This window comes from Mastigoproctus giganteus, chromosome 8 (assembly GCF_048544385.1).
Source record: "Mastigoproctus giganteus isolate SK-2022 chromosome 8, ASM4854438v1, whole genome shotgun sequence".
Taxonomy (NCBI): Eukaryota; Metazoa; Arthropoda; class Arachnida; order Uropygi; family Thelyphonidae; genus Mastigoproctus; species Mastigoproctus giganteus.
In genome coordinates, this window is record NC_143582.1 from 163,108,779 (window position 1) to 163,128,469 (window position 19,691).

The 19,691-nt window shown below is 36.6% G+C and overlaps 1 protein-coding gene across 1 annotated transcript in view; it reads right to left on the reverse strand.

Moving 5' to 3' along the window:
* Positions 1-6,575: 6,575 nt before the first annotated feature.
* Positions 6,576-19,691, reverse strand: part of LOC150081975 (allene oxide synthase-lipoxygenase protein-like) — a 117,687-nt gene continuing 104,571 nt past the window's right edge. Inside the window, exons 11-15 of the mRNA XM_090379874.1 lie at positions 16,771-16,876; positions 13,124-13,215; positions 12,300-12,479; positions 9,425-9,588; positions 6,576-6,704 (exon numbers count right to left, since the gene is read on the reverse strand). Of these exons, the coding sequence (XP_090236000.1) occupies positions 6,590-6,704; positions 9,425-9,588; positions 12,300-12,479; positions 13,124-13,215; positions 16,771-16,876 (657 nt within the window). The 3' untranslated portion in view covers positions 6,576-6,589. The remainder of the gene's footprint in view (positions 6,705-9,424; positions 9,589-12,299; positions 12,480-13,123; positions 13,216-16,770; positions 16,877-19,691) is intronic.

Below are 19,691 nucleotides of genomic sequence, written 5' to 3' on the forward strand. Positions count from 1 at the left end.
CAGTTGTTTAACTTCCAAGATTTTTCCCAAAATGTTAGGACAGTTAATGCCGATTACAAGTTCGAGCACATTCAAAATGAATTATGACTGCTATTTAACCGTCATAATTCCACAGATATATTTCTGGTCTGTGCTTGGTGTGTCGGCATAAAAAAAGGGTGGAAAGCACTGATATAAACATTCAAAAAATTGCTTAAATTTTCCTTCCTTAAAATTATTCAAACTATCCACCTCCACAATATCAGATGGTAGTTACTCGTCCTTTACCACTTTAAATTTATGCTCCTTGTGTGTTTCATCTCGACAAGGGTTGGTTGTTTTGAGAATTCTCGCATAGGCACCAACTGTTCCAGAGCGTCAGTGTATTGTGCCATATTCAATTGTCGGTTTGTTTGTTAAGCTGATGAAAAACCCCGTAACTCGACAAAGTTTTTTTCCAATAGTTTGGTAGGAGTTTGGATGTTTGTTTGCAATGCGCTCTAACTTGATAAAATTATCGTTTTTAAATCGCTCCATTAACCTGCCTCATCTTCAGATTCATTGGCAGGTCAACCTGGAACTACAGATACGTGGCAGTCTGAGGAACAGTCAGAGTACCATGTATCTGTAGTGACATTCTAAGGAACAGTCACAAGGCACACAGACTAGTACAGATTAATCTCACAACTGCTCTCCTGGCCTCTATAATTCAATTGCATGTAGTCAGGTCCCCATAGAACAAAACGTTTCTCCTGACCATTGGGTAAAAGAAGCAATCATTAAGCCAGAAGATAGTTTATTTACAGAGCAGATCATAATTCGCAGTTTAAACAGTTTCTTGCCTTTCCTCCACGTTTATTACTAGGTTGGCTGCAAACAAAGATTCCTCAGATGCATACGACATATCTTCCAAAAGTATCCGTTCACACCGAAGGCAAAATTGCAGATCTTCATGCCTTATTCAACCATAAATTGGCCTCATAGGTAGAAAGTTCGGGTATTTCCGAGCATGGCATAAGGCCAACGGGACGTAATCAGAAATAGTAATTAATGAGACCTCAACTTTTTCAATTATCTCGAGAGGACCAACTCCAGGTTCAAAACTTGTTTCATTCAATAGCAAAATATTATTGAATGAAGTAGTTCCACTACCTTGAGACTACGAATACAGTACCAGAAAGCCCATTAAATACAAAATCATCTAGTTTATTTTCTACTGACTACTTACATAAGACTAGAGCAGCGTGACCAGACGTCTCGGTTTTTCAGGATTTGTCTCGGTGTTCCGAAAGTTTATTTTTAGGGCATTAATGTCCTGTTTTCCGAAATTTTAAACGTAATGGTTTACCCAATAGTTTTTATCATCTCCATTTTCAGCAATTCTTTTTCATCCTCAAGTTTCAGTCTGTTCAAACTTGTGAACAGACTGAAGAAAATAGTCACAAGTTACCGATAAACAAAGTATTTGTTTACTGTTAACTTTTCAACGTTTCTTTAATTAAAATAAAGTGTTCACCCCTTTATTTAAATGTTTCTGATATGTTTTAAATATTTTGTTATTAATCAAGTAAACCAGGATTATTTCAGCTTACAAAACGTGTGATTTGTCAATTTTTAATGCAGTTATTCCTGACATTTATCCTGTGTAAATAGATCAGCATTACTAATACGTAGTACGAAATGCTTCTTTTTAATCTTTCATTTGCTGACGATACGAAGGTTGGTAGAGTTGTTAATGACAGTAAGGGCAGTACGCTACTGCAACAGGATCTAGAAAAGTTGAGCATATGGGCTGAGAGGTGGCAACTGAAGTTTAACATTAACAAATGCAAAGTACTGCGTATGAGTAGCAATAACCCCAGAGTAACATACCAACTGTGAGGTACTACACTCAAGGTAATGGAGAATAAAAAAGACCTGGAGGTAATTGTGCAGTTAAAGTTTCAAGACCTCAGATTTTGAAAAATTATCTCTTTTTGCCATTCCAGCAGATTATGAAAACGTTGACAGGATATTATCTGCAGTTCATGAATCCTTATTCAAAATCATTATAATTACCACACCTCAGCTCTGCCACGCTGGTATCAAGATCTCAAAATATATTTGAGAAAAATAAATACTGCTTTGGTAGATCTTTTGTAATTTATAATTTCCGATCGATCACACTAAAAGCTATTTATATTTCCTTGGAAAATTTGTTTTCCTGGGATGTAGTTTTAATAAACGACATTAACTGAAATGTAATTAGAACGCTATTTCGTTCTGTCAATGCTCATTGGACAGATGGATGATACCTTCCAAATGTAAAAATCATTTAACTCCGTTATATAATGTATATTTAATGAATTAAGTGTGTTAAGAGTTTTATTGATCATAATATTGTTAGGGCAGAAAAGTTCGATAAAATACGATTGGGTACGTTTATAAGATTTATTTTATTGCTGTACTGCTTAATTCCTCAAATGTATTAAGGTTATTCATTTATTTATTTCAAATTTCTGTTATTTTTACATCCACTATAAATGGATGCCGATAACGTTATTAGATAAAATTATAAATAAGGAACACATGGTATATAAATAAGGAACAGCCTATTTCTTTAATGTAAAGAGTACTGCAAACATTCATGATGATATCTACAGTGGCGGACAAAAAAATTGCATTACCTTAAAAAAAGAAACATTTGTAGTGAAACGTATAAGATATTGTTTGATTACAGTCATTTTGTTTGTCGCAAAGCAAAGGTATTGCGTCAGACAGTAATTTCAAGGTATTGCATCAGCCGTTTCAGTAAATACGGCGTTGGAAAGGTATACACGCGCATTAGTATCCTGTTTTGCGGAGGTGTAATCAGGGCTCCATATGTTCAGTTGACACCAAGAACGGGTCTAGTGTGGAAAAAGTGCACTCTCACCTGGACCTGGGTCTTAAGTGGGATGACAGACTCACCTTTGCTCAACACTTCGCCCATATGAAGACAAAAATATTCGCCGCTTTATGGGCTACTAGGCAGGAACTGGTAGGAATTAGGGATCCTCAGCTAGCGACCAAGTACATTTTAATGTGTGTCCTGCCAATTGCAATGTATGCCTCGCAAATCTGGTCTTCAGCTCCAGATTCACATTATAAGTCCGTCCTTGGGATCGAGTACTGGTTCTTGCGATGGCTTAACAGAGTTGCTGGCCACCCTTTTACTATCTCAAGGGCCATTCTCTACTCAAACCTTAACATCACACCCTGGATGCAGCGGACATTTAACAGGAACATACACACTCTCGCACAAATGCTCACAGGCAGAGTGGATGCTCCAGTCCTGGATAATATTCTAGTTAAACCGCGTGCCACTGCTAGACGTTGCGGAGAACTAAATAATCCACTGCGTTCAGTCCTGAACAATCTTAGTAGCCTGCAAAGATTCTTCCCATCAAATGCAGCGAGAATATTTAACTCACTACAGATAGATGCCGAAAAACTGTGTGAGGATGCAACATACCGGAAAGAGATCTTCCAGGATTCGTACAGGCTTACTGAAATATGAATCGGCTGCAAAGTAAATAAATAAATAAATTTTTCTGTTTATACTCCAGGACGACCAAATGGTCAGAGGAGTTCACAAGACAGACAGAATACAAGAAACAGCACCGTATTCAGTAGTCACGGGCTTGAACCCCGGTCACTCAAGGCACGTGTACTTATGCACCCGTGCGCCTGACCACTAGGCTACGGCGGCAGTACTAAAGAATTGTGAATAAAAGTGAAGCTTTCTGCTTTAAGAACAATAATCTGTTGACTGTAAAAATATACCTTCTGTAACAGTTATGTTAATATGTAAGTTATATGTGCTGTATAATGTATGTACAGAATCATTAATGTGTAAATACTGTATATATTAAACATAAAATGTGTATATAATATTTCGGGACGAGACTACGTGTTCAGTATATGTAACCCACTGCACGTAGTATCTCGTACCCTGATATGTACTTAGCACCCTCCTGGCACTTTGCCGTCCCGGGGTGGTTTCCTTATGGAAATAAACAGATAATAATAATAATAATAATAATAAAAAAAAAGTGTAGCTGTTGCTCTGTCCCAGGAAGGGCTTTCTACGCGTGCTATCGCTGATAAAATAGGCTGCCACCAGTCAACGTGAACAGTATCCCGGGTGCTGAAATTAAAGCGTGAAACCGGTGATGTGAAGAGAAGACCTGGATCAGGCCGTAAGAGAGTGATTACCGTAGATCGATATTTGAAAGGGCTAGGCCTTCATAACTGCCATGCTAGTGTTTCTGATCTAAAACTGGACTTTGTTCACTTGTTGAAACAAGCGCACAAAATATCCAAAAACGGCTTTCGGAATGTGGTCTGCTTGCCTATCGGCCCAAGCTTTTGTTGACCAAACAAATGAGGAAGAAGCGACTTGCTTGGGCTAAAACGCATGTTTCATGGACAAAAGGGCAATGGGACACCGTCGAATCGAAATTCAACCTGCATGGCTCGGATGGGAAGCGATATGTCAGAAGACGAAAATCGGAGGCAAGCCATCCTGACTGCATAACACCGACTGTAAAGTTCCCCGCCGGTAAAATGGTCTGGAGATGAAGCAGAGGGGTGCGGTGAATTAAGTTTATTAACGGAACGGTGAATGCAGAAACTCACACTGCGATCTTGGAGGAGTGCCTGAAACCCGTTATTAGGGATCACCACACAGACGTCAAAAAACCGCATTTTTCAATAGGACTCAGCACCTTGCCACACAGAAAAATTGGTAAGTTTTATGCTTTTTAGATTTAATGATGAGTTTTTCTTCTCGTATCACAAGGCTTAAAACATACTCACACCAATGTTTTCCCTCGTTTTTCTCCCTTAAGGTGCAGTCATACCTCAGAAATGCTGGCATTACAATGTTGGACTGGCCCGGCAAGTCCACATTTAAACTCTATTGAAAATTGCTGGTACATAATGTCGTCTAAAATTGCTCAGAAGAATCCAACAAGTAAGATTCAGCCGCAGGAGAGCATTGTAAGGGTACCACGAAATTGGGCAACCGTATATCCACAAGTTGATTAATTCTATGCCAGATCGTTGCAAGGCTGTAATTGCAGCTCGAGGGGGAACAACAAAATATTGAGGACTTATTTTGCTGATTTACAGTACATAATACTATTACGCTAACTTGTCATTTCACTTTTTACACGTAAATAATATAAAATGTATGTTTGGTTGTCATGATTGCCATTTGCATGATTTCTCATATTTCCATTAATTACGCATTTTACTCTTTGGGAAGATATTTACGGCAATTAGGTATATCAGGTGGAGTCTTTTTATTGGATTTCATTCGCAGAGATAAATATCCCATCTAACAAATGCATTTGAAACACTTCTGAAACCCATAGTGCAGCGTAAAACACATTATTTGCAAGATTCACAAGTGATGCAGTTTTTTTGTCCGCCACTGTATAACAGCTCCATAAACTCTGCTTTGTGATTTTATAATTCGAGTCCGGTCTATGACGTGAGGAATTTTCTATCAGCCCTTTTAAAAACGTGGCTGAGTTAGTCGGTCTCAGACTAGAGTACGAGTTTCATGGTTTTCTCTCCCGAAAATTCGGGTTTTTCTTCCAGCAAACAGAAAATCGACCATAGAATACATGTAATTTACAGACAGTATATACGGAGCAATATGGCCTTATTTATTTATTTATTTTCTTTCTGTTTATACTCCGGCACGACAACTAGGTCAGTAGAGTTTACAATAAATCGTCAATACAAATATTTATCGCATTTATTTATTTATTTATTATTATTTAGTAGTCACGGGCTTGAACCTCAGTCCACTCAAGGAACGCGTGCGACGTAGCCAAGTGGTCAAGCGCGCGAATGCAGTAGCACACGCTCTTTGAGTGAACCGGGGTTCAAGTCCGTGACTACTAAATACGGTTAATATTTGTATTGGTTGATTTATTGTAAACTCCACTGACCTGGTGGTCGTGCCAGAGTATAAACAAGAACAGAACACTTTCGCTCCTGACCACTCGGCTACGTCAGGCCTACTTAGTTGCCGATGCTTCTGAAACCCTATTACAACAACAAAAAAATGATTAGGAATCCTTAAATTTCGTACAATAACATTTTAAATAAAAAAAAAAACACCAGTTATGCAATGTATAAATTTATTTGATGAATTTCACAATATTTCACAAAAAAATGATTATAGGTATGCATTGAAATGAAACATTTTAGCTTTACAAACCACAGAAATGATATGAACACGAAATTTTTACATATGGTATCTATTAGTTGCTTTTGTGCCGGTATGCATCATGAGAAAGGTAGGAAAGTATTTCTAGATGGTATGGTCAAGTTACTGAAGAGGACTGTTCCATTTTGGGTCGGTAGACTGAAAAATTCTAACGGTGGGATTCAGTAACTTGAAGTATAATGGCCTGGAGAGGTTGAAATAATATGCAAGAAGAAATTCTTAATGGAACTTCGTGAGGGTTGGAACATCTCCGGCTATGATTCTGTTTCTCTCTCTCTCTCTCTCCAAATTATGAGTTTGCCAGTTTCTTAATTTTTTTTTTTTTTTTTTTTTTTTTTTTTTTTACTAGATACTGATCGAATTAGGAATAAACTCAGGATCCAGCCAAGGATATGGCATATCTTGTGTGCGGTTCCTTTTCTTTATCATTTCGCTGATTTTACTAAGTTCTTCCCGGAATCTGAAAAGAAAAAGAGAAGAAAAAGAAATTATAGAGAGTAAAATCAAGTAAAGAAATTCCATTAATACACCCCTGACACTCACACAATAAAATCACTTAACTGCGCCATAGTTTTCCCTTCCATGTAATTAGCACACTGCAATCAATAAATGATGTGAATGTTACCGAATTCCCTTCATAAATATGCAAATTATTTTTGCTGCTGAAACTGCGACGTAAGTTTATGCTTATTGTGTCCATTCTTCGCCTTCTTCAAAGAAGTATCAGGCCAAGCGATCTCATCCCCATTTTTTTAAAATTTATTTATTTTAGTACTTAGTACCGTGCATGGATTGAAGGTTGACAAGATGAAAGAAGATACTGGTTGACATTAGACTTGAACAGCTGTAGATTGTAACCATAAGAACTGGCGCACTGTGAACATGGCAATTGATATACGAAGAAGCCTCTAAACCAATTTTTATTTTTGACCGTAGGTTTGAATTTAATCATTCTAGGCTGTTGTTTTACTTCTATCATTACAATTTTATTTCATAGCTCCCGCAAGGAAATGAAGTTATAATTGCACAGTGCTGAGGTTCAAATCCCCTCAAGAAGGAAGGAATTTATATAGGCTTTTTCACACTATGGCTGAGTTAGTCAGTCTCCGGCGAGGATTGCATGGATCAGAAAGTCATTTTTTTTTTTCAACAAAACAGATAAACTGGCCACAAAGTATACCAGTTTACAGAAACGATACACTGATGCTTCAAAACTTTAGTTGCCTTGGCAGCAAAACAACAACGAAAAAAATATGTCTTCTTAACGATCTAAGTAGGTGTAACCAGTTATCCTTATAAATCTCATTTCTGATGGAGTAATTCTTTTACCAGGTCTAAGCTTCACTAATGTAGATAAGTACTAGTTTTGCTGAGCTCCTAGAAGTTCTAAATCTTGTGTGTCATTCGAGAAGTACGTGTTTAAATACCTGAAAGATAATTTGTACTTCTATGAAAGTTTATTGGTTTACTGTTGATGTTTTCCTATATTTAAATGCAAAGGAAATTACAAATTATGCTTCCCAGCGAGATACAGTAACCCCCCCCCCTGCTCTTTAATAGCATACGAAACCAATCCTAGTACCCCCTGACCCTTTGGGCACCAGAAGTGGAGGACCTATTGGTATGGTTGTTTCGTTAATGTTTAAAAGGCAACTGTCCGAACAAGACATAGTCATTATTGCATAGCATCGATTGTGACACACCCCACCAATGTCGAATCAAGCAGACCACATTCGTCATCTAGCTCTGTTGTCATGTTAAATATTACTGTCTGCCTTTTTAAATTTATAGGTAGTATCGTTACTAAGACAGCGCATATAATTAAATAATACTGTATATATAATAAATAACTAAATTTCTGTTTATACTCCAGAATGACCACACGGTCACAGGAGTTCACAAAATAAAAGAGAGAATACAAGAAACAGCACCGTATTCAGTAGTTATGTGGGCGTGAATCATGGTCACTCAAAGCATGCGTATTTATGTGCCGTCGGCCATTATTACATTGTATTGTTATACACATCGTATCCGGGTATCATCGTAGGGGAGGAGGGCATGGTGACCAGGTTTTTGAGTGTTTATTTTTAGTTAGATCTGGGAACGCTTATACTCAAATAAATAATGTTTGATTGATAATCTTTATTTGAATATTAGGAAAGCATGTGAATAATAATACAAAAAATACAATAATATATTATTTATAAACATTTGGCAATATAATACACGGAACATGGAGTTTTTTCTCTTTTTTTAATTTCGAATTTTTGGTTGGGCGGGGGACAATTGACTCCTCTGCGCTCTCCTGAATACTGGATGGTATTTCCATGCATGGGTGTACAATGCGTGTATAATGCATATCAAAACAGCATATACCCACGACAGTTAGGGGGGGCGCCTGGCAAAAGTTAAGAGACAACATGAAAAATAATATTGTATGTGATAATAATGTGCTGTATGTGTTTAGTTTATCAATCATCTGAATTGCTGTTGTTGTTGTTGTTGTTGGTTTAGGGATTTATTAGGCACATCGGCAACTATGGCCATAGTGCACCAGAATCAGAACTGCTCCACTACTTCTCATAATTTTTATGAAATTATACTTGTATTATAACGCTAATTAATTAGTTATAATTTTAATTAAATTATAAAATAAAATATAATAAAATTATAATTATATAATCTTTTGTTACTATAGAAATTTACATTAATACTGTATAATAACAAATTTTGATAGCTTTTATAATAATCGATTTATTTTATAGCGGTCGTTGTGATATTTTAAAAAATATTACTACGTAGTGATATTTTAACTGAACTTATAATTTAAGTTCAATATCAAGGTCAAGGTGGGTTTGTTTTAATTCTGGTCTCCAGGGTTTCTCCTACATGCCGCTATAGTATCTGAAAAGGCATAAGGCCAGGGGCAGTAAATGTATATGAGTAGGTGTGTAAGTGTGTATGTGTTATGTTGAGTGTTGAGTGCGGCACCCGGCGGCTTCGCAGTCAGGGGGTAGGGGACCAGGGTCCTTTTCCCCCTGACTCCCGACCTTGGCCACCAGGAGGCGCGCCAGAGACTACTTTTTAGCTGAGACTCTTACCGGGGCTATTGGCAAGCTCACAGGCGGTTTTATTCTTTGTTTTTTCCTATAAATGATTTATTAATCAAATATTACTCACTCCCGGGCTGCTTCTGTGCTTGCAAAATCATACATATACTGCACTTCAAAGTCTCCCAGCGATTTGGTGCCTTTTCCACTTAATAGTTTAGTAATGAGCATAATGTCTAGCGTGGTTTCTTTATTTGGTAAACTTGCCATGATGTCTTTTTCTTGTCTAGGTTCCTGAAATAAAACAAAACAAAATGAAATATATATATATATATATATAATGTGCTGTATATACATATGTATATACAGCACATATTCATAAATTCAATTATTTACAAACATTCTGTAATTACATTTAAATTCATTTATATTAGTTCACATGAAAACAAAGTTCAGAAGTTCAATGTTTGAGAATTTCAGTTGCCGGATTGGTTTAATTGTAGCTGAACCTCCCAAATTTGGCACCATCTGAAGCCTTAGAATTATTTGTGCAGAGTGTAGTTTGCTCCTCAAAGTTCCTGTCGTGCTGAAACTACATCGAGAAGTTTGTTGGATGGTTCAGAATTTTCTATTATTCATCAACAAGGTTTACAGCTCATTCATAAATATCAAGAAATTAATCATACGTCTCCAGGTTTCTTGATTCGTACATGGGGCATTAGGTTGAATGTATGTATGTAATTTATGCCAAAGCAACTAAGGCTATGAGGCATCACTATATTTGTAAATTGCTTGTATTCTGTATCAATTTGTTTGTTTTCTGGAAGAAAACTCCGAGTTTCCAGAATAAAAAACATGCTACTCTCTCTCCTCAGACCAACAATTTCATCCGCGTTGTGAAAAAGCCCATAATAATTATGGGAAAAAGCCCATAATAATTTCATTGATGGGATTCGAATCGGGGGCTTTTCCATCCGGTGAGAGGGAGGTCAGTGATTATACCAACTGTGCTGCCCATGAGAGCCTAAATTCACTAGGGAAATTTAATCATTATGTTTAATCATTATGGAAGGTATTTTAACTATTATCGCAGCCAGTGGCATAGCTACCATGTAGGCAGGCAAGGCAATTGCCTCCGGGCCCTTTAGGGGCCCGGCGTCTTTGGCTGTCTCCTCTTTTTGAAAATTTCATTAATTAAGTAGTGGCCCGAACATGTTCTTTGCCTCCGGGCCCGAAAAAGGGTAGCTACGCTACTGTTCTCAGCAATTACTTAATTTCATTACGTCCCTTTATTTCTTCAGTTTCTAATACAGATCGCGCCACTTTTTGTGATCACGGGTTGTCATTCGTAGTAGAGCATTAACCCTTTCCTTCATTTTAATATTTTCCTTGTTTAATAGTTTGTATGGATTTCCAGAAACATTATGACAGTTTCATTTTTATTGACGACTTTCTCGAAGACAAAGTGGACAATGAAATTAGTTTTCTTTCTGTCCACTTGCACCTTTTTATGTACACATTCCGCAATAAACAACGCTAAATAGCTGCATTTTTGTTCTTTCAGTTATTATTATGAATCGGTTATTATTATCATATGGCTTATGTTGTTGTTGATACACCCGAAACCCACAAAACAGTGAATTTATTGTCAGTGACTCATACAGAAGTAAGAGTTACTAACTCCCCACACACAATATTCCAAAGCCAAAGAAAACTAAGCTGTTTCAACACACGTACAATATTTGTACGTGTGTTGTTTGCACACGTACAAAAGGGATGTTTGCATTTCAGTTTTAAAATACTCTGCACGTATAAGAGTTGTTTTTGTTTTCTTCAGAATCAGTTCACGCATGATCAGAAATCATATTAACCTCAAAAAACGGGACAGTAAACGTATGTATTTTATTTTGCAATGCGAAAGATAAAGCAAAGAGATCTACTTTCCCAGCCTAGCATTCAGTGATGTCCTTTAAATAAATTCGTTACTTACCATAGTCTTCATATCTTCGTCCATATTAAAATATCAGGGATCTATGATGAGCTATTTAATGCTTTTTTTTTTTTTTTTTTTTTCACAAGGAATCGCGAGTTTTGCAATAGCATTCGGATAAAAATATAAAAGAAAAGTGAAAGAAAAAGAAATATAAGAGAAAAAGAAAGGTGCGGTTATAAGGAAATAGACGATTTTCTAAAGAATTTCTTGGAAATCCTTTCTACATAAAATCTTTTATATTAGCTTGCCATTTTAGCCAATCATTTGGCTAAAACGCAAGATACTAAAACGAAAATGTCATATTGTATTATAGAGTATTAGTATTATAAATACAAACTCAACTGAAATGGTATCTTTATCTAAGAGAGGGCTGACAATGAAAACTTATATATGTACTGGGTGATTTTTATTCATCATACTCTTTTTTTTTTCTTCTCTTCGCAGTTTCAAAATTTTCGTACCAACAATAACATCGTTACTCAGTATAGAAAGGTTTGGAAACATTGAATGCATTCCAAAGTTGTTCTGGAGGTCCTGAACGAAATTTTTAATAACACGGTGGTTTCTAATCGTTATCCTAAGTGTATGACAAAAATGGCATAGCCTCACGTGTCGGCTGTTTCAAACCCGTGCGATTTTTATCTCTGGGTTTGTTTCAAAGACATTGTTTCAGAAGAATCCATGAACCACTCCTACGCTGTAAAAAAAACCAAAAAAAAAAAAAAAAAAAAAAAATCGATTTAAGATGTTTTTTTTTTTTTGCTTTGGAGGAAACGTTTGTGCATGTTCTCAATTTCATACTCTGACTGCGACACATTTTTGATAAGTGTGGAGAACACATTGAACATGTTGTGGCATGAATTTCCCAACTCTGTTCAAGTGTTAATTTCTGTTTCTAAAACTATATTTTATGTTCTTCAGATGAATAGAGTGGTATGATGAGTAAAAAATCATCCTGTACATATGTAAATATCTAGAAGATATATAAATTTATTCCTTTAATATCACTGACCTTATCTCTAGGAACGTCATCAGACAATATTCCAGGATAATTCGGAGGGAAACCATATTCGTCGTATTGTTGGAAGTTTGCTGCAGCATGTCCAACGCTGCAGGTACTGATTATGACTGTCAAAGTATCGATGATCTCTTCTACTGAAGTGAACTTGTCATTCTCTTCTCCTGGTACTCCCTGAACGAAAAGATAAGAAACTTCATTGGTTGATGCTGTATGCGTTTGTTTATTCAAGAACATTGGGGACATTCGACTAAATTGTGAGGGCAGAACTTATAGTTACTCTCTACAATTTTGCTTATGTTTTCTTTGTGTTACGGGGGTTTTTATATCAACACGATCACCATGTCCAGTACTTAAAGCACCACGCATGTGAATTGAACTTCGTCATCAAGAATATTTTTTTGATTAATGTATATTCCTTCGAATAGCTTCTTACAACCCATTTACTCACAGGCATTTTACTGAATGTGGAAAAAAATTAAATATTTGATTCTCTATTTTATCAATAATTATAAAATGATTATGTTTGTCTTGGTTATTTTAGACGCGAAAACAAAACGACATGACGTCAGTAATTAGCGCATGCGAACATACAGTTATGCTTTAATTAATGCTTTAATGGTTCCATGACGCTATTTTACTTTTACGTGTTTGGCGACAGATTTTGGGGATGGCTCCAAGTATATTGAGATCATTTCCAATATTCATTCAAGCAAATCCTTTTTGGTTTTTGCTACTTAGTAGTAGATAATAATAATGCCAAAACAATATTGGTTAACAGTAATTACTTAGTAGTAACTGACATTAATAATCTATACCTTTAGGCCGACACCTCCCAATGTTTTTTCTTTCACTAATTCTTCCCTCCATCGGTGCAATTCATAGTCATGAGCAATCTTTTCTTCGGTATCTGAAAGAAAATAGTTTTTGCTCAAGTATTTAAGATTGCGAGTTATAATACATTTAATACATACATTAATGTTATTATTAAATGTTTTCACAACGAGACTGCTAAACAGCGATTGTTATATGTTACGTAGACCTTATAACACTTGCTGTTTAGCCGTTTCGTTGGAAATTCAAGCGACTAATGCAAAAAGTTGTTTTCCATTGCAGAGTCTGCGTGGGTAGCACAGTGGTACCGTCACCGTCCTCCCCACACCGGGTGGAAAAGGCCCAGGTTCGAATCCCGTCGATAACGGGAGAAACTTTAGTGGGCTTTTTTCACTCGGTGGCTGAGTTAGTTGGTTTCAGGCGTAAATATCAAGATTTTTTTCCCTCAGAAACTGGGTCCAGCAAAACAGGCAAATCGACCAGAGAACACACGCAATTTACAGACACGAATACGGGTTAATGCATTTAATTATGGAAAATAATAATTTAATTTTTTTTTTTTTTCAATTGTAGATTAGCTTTTTTTTTTTTTTTTTTTTTTTTTTGAAAAACGTATGCCTTTCCTGGGATGTTTGTTTCAGTGCTGGAATGAGAAATCTGGTGGATGCTGTTATGGCGATATATACACTATACACTTTCGTTACCCTAAATCTGAGTTGAGAAGAGAGCGGTGAAGTAACCTTTGGTATCCATTCTGATTTAACAGTAAATTGATTTGACCAGCACTTGGTTTCGGGCTACCTAAATGCAAGTATCCATTGAAGAAAACCTTATTGAACTCCATGCACCATACTCACTAGACCAAACTTCTGCCCGGTTACTGGTCATTACAAACAAGAAGACGGGGTACGTGATCTCATATTCATCAATCATCAGTTCATAATTGTCAGCAGGCCAGGACCTTATCACACTATCGCAGTCCGCTTCGAAATAAAGAGACGAAAAATTTTATGTGAGGGTCCATTAGGAATACGTTGCAAACAAATGCAAGCGTACACACACACACACACACGCACAGTATTCGCTCGTGCATTATGTCGCAGTACGGAAGTTGGGAGGAAATTACAGTCTATCATTTCTAAGGTGAAAACACCTGTTCCTCCTTTCCTACGGAGTGGTTCTGTATACCACATTACGTGTCTAGATTGTGGGGGGTGTTATGTAGGTGAGTCTGGTGGAAGATTGAAAGACTGGGTTTCTGAGCATGAGGTGGCTCTGCGACCGCTAATTTTGAACGCACGCAGTCGCCGAGCATTATTGGGTTGAACAGCACAATCTTGATCCCCGAGGGGATATTGAAATTGTTGACTATTCACGTGATTACCGCCAGCGCTCATGGCTTGAAGCACTGAACATAGTTACCAATAATAGTACTATGAATCGCACGAAGGGAGCGCTGAGCGCTGGCGGTTATCACGTGTACGTAATTCTGTTCTACCGACACCAGACTCGTGATACATGATCATGCCCAGCTGACTTTTGCTGTTGTAACCATCAATATATACTGATATATACACCATTCACCGACTAGCTGATGAAGAGGCACTTCGTCTCGAAAGCTTCTATGTATTTTAACGCTTTTATTATATTATATTTTAACACTTTTATCTTATTCTATTTTAACTCTTTTATCTTATTGGATTTTAACACTTTTATCTTATTTTATCTCTGTTTTATCTTATGTATATATCATTTATTTATTTTAATAAATTTATTTTAACCAGTTAGTCGGTCGTCTCAAGAAACTTGGATGATATGCAACCCGACGCGCAAGGCCTGTTTTCTAACATACAAATTAGCTGGAATAAAAGGATAAAAATGCTATACTTCAAAATTAACGACGAGTATATTAACAAACGGCAGCCATAACACTAGCTCCACGGAGGATATCCAGTTTATTAGTCCTTTTTTCTGTAAAAGCAGAAAATTTCGAGAAAGCATTTCGGAAGTTTTGAGGGCAGATCTCATACAAGTCGTGTTCTGATTTCTCAGATCACCGAACCCTGTTTAATACGGTTAAGAACGCAGCCCTAAACTGAATTTGTCAATGTTCGATCTCAAGAAGGAAAGGAGGATCTTTTCACAAAAATCCAAATATATTCCTAACGATTTTCAGCTAGAGGCCTGGGTAGATTATATTACCAGATTTAGTCTTATCTCATCCTCCAATGTAATACCCATGTTCAAGCAAGTTGTGACTTGCTGTCTAAAATCTTAGTTTCATCTTCCAACTTAAGTGGTCAATCAACTCCCATTTAAACTTCTCTGCAGTAGGACTGGATGGTATTCCCAACTGCGGTCTCAAAATTGTTGGTTTTTACTTTCTAGATATCTTGGCAAATCTTTACAACCAAATTAAAACTTTACAACTTTATAACAAGTGAAGCTAATGTATCTCTGGATTGGAAATACTACGGAGTTACTCCTGTCCCCAAACATGCAAAATCACTGGAGCCAAGCCACTTCAGGTCTATTTCTATTTGTTTTTAGACCAAAAAGAAAAAAATTTCTTGAAACCACTCTCTAGGCAAAGTTTTGCTTCTATACAAGCGTCAGTTTCCTATAGCATCTTAATACGTTCAACTGAAACTTGTTTTCTTTAACTCATTTCCACAATTTACGGAACATGGCAGAAAAAAAGGAGAATCTGCACTGTTTCTTCCTTGATATCACCTTAGCTCGTTTGCTGTTGGTTCTCTGATATCTCTGCTCCAGAACTATTACTTTACCTCAGGATCTCTGCTGAATGTGGTTCAACAGTTACTTTATGATCTCACTCTTATCTTCTTTAACAAATCCTCGACCTGTATTCGAAACATTAGCTTAGGCCAAGGAGTAATCCTCTCGGCCTTCTTTTTCTCGACCATATTGTTTCCTTTTCTTTCAAGTCACTCGAACTTCTGCTCTTATGCTGACGAAATTTTCCTGGCTTTTCCAGCCTTTTAAATTCATCGTGTAGGACTCACCAACTGATTGACGACTTCTTGGATTATATTGAACCTTTTAGTTTGCATGTCAATCCCTCGAAGAGCAATACCTACCCTTTGCTCCTTCGACAGTCTCTTCAGTCTACACCCTCCAGACTAAACAGACTTGATTCTTCATTCATCAACAATTTCGTCAAGCTAGCCACTTTTTTTGATCTTGACCTTGATGTCTGGATTCATGACAAGGTGTTCATAAAAAATATTTTAGATTCACTCGTATCAAACGTTTAACATTTGTATAGGTGTTTTCTTCTGTTTTATTGAACTTGTTACATTTTTATTTTATTCATTTGTTAAAGTCACGTACCAGTTTCATATGTTATTATTATCACTTAATTTATGTTAATCCTTTATTTTGGCTTTACTGGAACATTGCCCTTACTTTACTGGATGGAAATAAATGATTATACACATTTATGTGCTCGTACATGGTATTTCATTGGGTTGTAGTCTTTGAAAACAACACGCGTATTCTTTTTGTTATTAATGAAAATACAGTATAAATAATTTAAAACTTTCAAATATGAATGAACTTCACTATGTTAGTAATACAGTGGGATCATTTATAAATATTTTATTCTTACCATAAAAGTGACAAACTACTTTTGTAACATAACGCCTTATTGCTTCGTATATCAAAATGGCATCATCTCTGTATGGATAGTGAGGAAGAATTTCTGGGTCGTCAACCTTAGCATAAATAAAAAACACGATTCTGTATAAAAATTTGATGTGATTCAGTTAACAACAGTGCTAGAAATAAATTAAATTCATTTTTCTTATGGTATTTGAATTATCTTCGACAAATTTCAAAATATTGGATAGATTAATATTTACACATTTGCAGACAGAGCCAATAACATCCAGAGGCATTTTAATGACCACATATTCCGACAAAATTGAATTCACAAATTTAAATACTGTATTTATGTCAAAAAATTATTAAGACTTTTATTAAAACATTTCTGCTAATTCATTTGTGCGCTGCAATAAGTTATAGAAAGTATTTCCCACATAAACTAGTTATTGTCTGTGACTCTATCGTCACGGAGACGGGGAATATATTATGCAAAAAGGACAAGTGGAACGGGACTAGGGCATGTCTGCCAGGGGCAAAAGTTGATGACTTGTAGGGCAGATATCATCTTTTAAGGGTACAAAAGGTGATATTGTTGTACACGTTGGCACTTTAAGAGTAAGATATCTGCAGATTTACTTAACAAGTACAGGTCAGGTCAAAGCTGGAAAAAAGACGCGAGTTAGGGATAAATTCGAAAGTGTCTGCAATTCTGCCCAGACACGATAGGAGGTAGTGTATGATGAGAGCCTTGTCGATCAATTCGACCCTGGAGAGATTGTGCAAGGCTCATGGGGGTAGAATTTTTTTCAGCGTGGTCTGTGCTTCTTAACAGGAGAGCCTGCTTCTACAGCGATGGGATACACTTAAATAGAAAGGGTGCAAAAATATTTGCTGATGCTATCGAGACAGTGTTAAGTGGGTCGGAAAACAGCTAGATTGGGGGAATACACAGACTAAAAGATTAACGGTAGCCGCAGGCAGAGGCGAAAGTGATTCTTACACTGCTTCTATTGTAATGAGCAGCAGCCTAGAGAGCAAGTTGCTGGGGGTTTCAAGTGCTGCTGGTAGTCATCACGGTACAAGTAAATACATGGGTTGTGTTAGGTAAGAACAAGTAAGAACAAGAACAAGAACAAGAGTAAGAACAAGTGCATGTATACATACTTGCATGTACACTAATGCTAGAAGTATAGTAAATAAAATTGATAAATTTGAAGTGCTGATCAAGACATCAAAGACAGATCTTGTTGGGATATCAGAGACGTGGTGTCACACAGATATAAGCAGTGCAGAATTGGAATTTGAGGAGTACAATGTGTACAGAAAGGACAGAGAGGGTAGGAAGGGAGGAGGGGTTATGCCAGTGGTTCTCAACCTTTTTTTTTTAATAATGGCACCCCTAAGTAAATTAATTTATTTTGCGGCACCCCTACTCAATTTTCTGCCTGTTAGATCCGATTCTCTCTCTCTCTCTCTCTCTCTCTGTATATACCCGTGTATGTATATATATATATTAAAAAATATATATGTTATATGATATTTATTACAATTATATAATTATAAAAATTACATTTCATAATACAAATTATATATATACAGTATATAATTTTATTCTTTATATAGAGGTAGTAAGTAAACATCAATTATAGATCACCACAACATTAAAAAGATACTGTGAACCTTTTTATAATGACATAAACATATAAATAAAAAAAATAATAATAAGTTTAAGTAACTTAAACTGAAAACCACTGGGTTATGCTGTTACTTAAGAAACACATAAAATCTAAGAAAGTCCATCCAGTTGACACGGGTGGACAGTGCAATGTTGAGTCTGTTTGGTGTGACATAAACATAGGGAAAGAGAAAATTTTTGCAAATTACGAGTAGGAGTATGTTACAGGCCTAATGACTCTGATGAGTACAATGAACAGTTGTGCAGAGAAATAGAATGCTGCAGTAAATCAGAATGTCTTGTAATGGAGGATTTTAACTTTCCAGATATTGAATGGAACTTGTGGGTTGGTCAATCGCACGCTAGCAAGACTTTTGTAGATTTATTGGAGGATTGTTTTCTATAGCAACATGTTCAGGAGGCAACCAGAGGGAGTAATACCCCTGATCTGATTATCAGCAGTGATTATTCATGCATTAAGAATATTCAGGTAAAGAAACGACTAGGTGGCAGTGATCACAGTGTACTGAGGTGGGTTTTACTAAAAGAGATAATTACCATCAGAGGTAAAGGAAAGGGTTTTTGTTTTCGTAAAGGTGACTACAGTGGTCTCAGACAGTTTTTAAATTCTATACAGTGGGATCAACTGATTATGTTACCAACGGAGAATTCTAAATGGGAAGCCTTCAGGGACTTAATCTTGGAGGCTACTAGGCTTTTCATACCAATTAAGAAATATTGTTCAAGGTTCAGGCCTAAATGGATGTCGGATGAATTAATGAGGCTCGCGGCAGAAAAGAAAAATGCATAGCAGTATATAAATTATCAGGCGACACAGAAGCCTACGGCAGATATAAGCTAGCCTGTAATCAAGTCAAAAAAAGGAGGTTAGGCAGGAGAAGGCAGATTACAAGAAATATTTGGCAAAGGATGCAAAGAAAAACAGCAAAGAATTCTTTACTTATTTAAACTCTAGAAGGAAGGGGATGAATCAGATTGGTGCACTTAACATAGATGGTTCGACTATTGATGATCCTGCTCAAGAAGCTGATATACTATGGATAAAGGGATGGTTGAGTGGGAGAAGACAGAGAGTGGTAATCAATGGACACTGCTCTTCGTGGACTAATGTTATTAGTGGAGTCCCTCAGGGTTCAGTGTTGGGTCCATTGTTGTTTTGATGATGGTAAATCAGGCTTAATGTCCAAGTTTGCAGACGATACGAAGGTTGGCAGGGTTGTTAATGACAC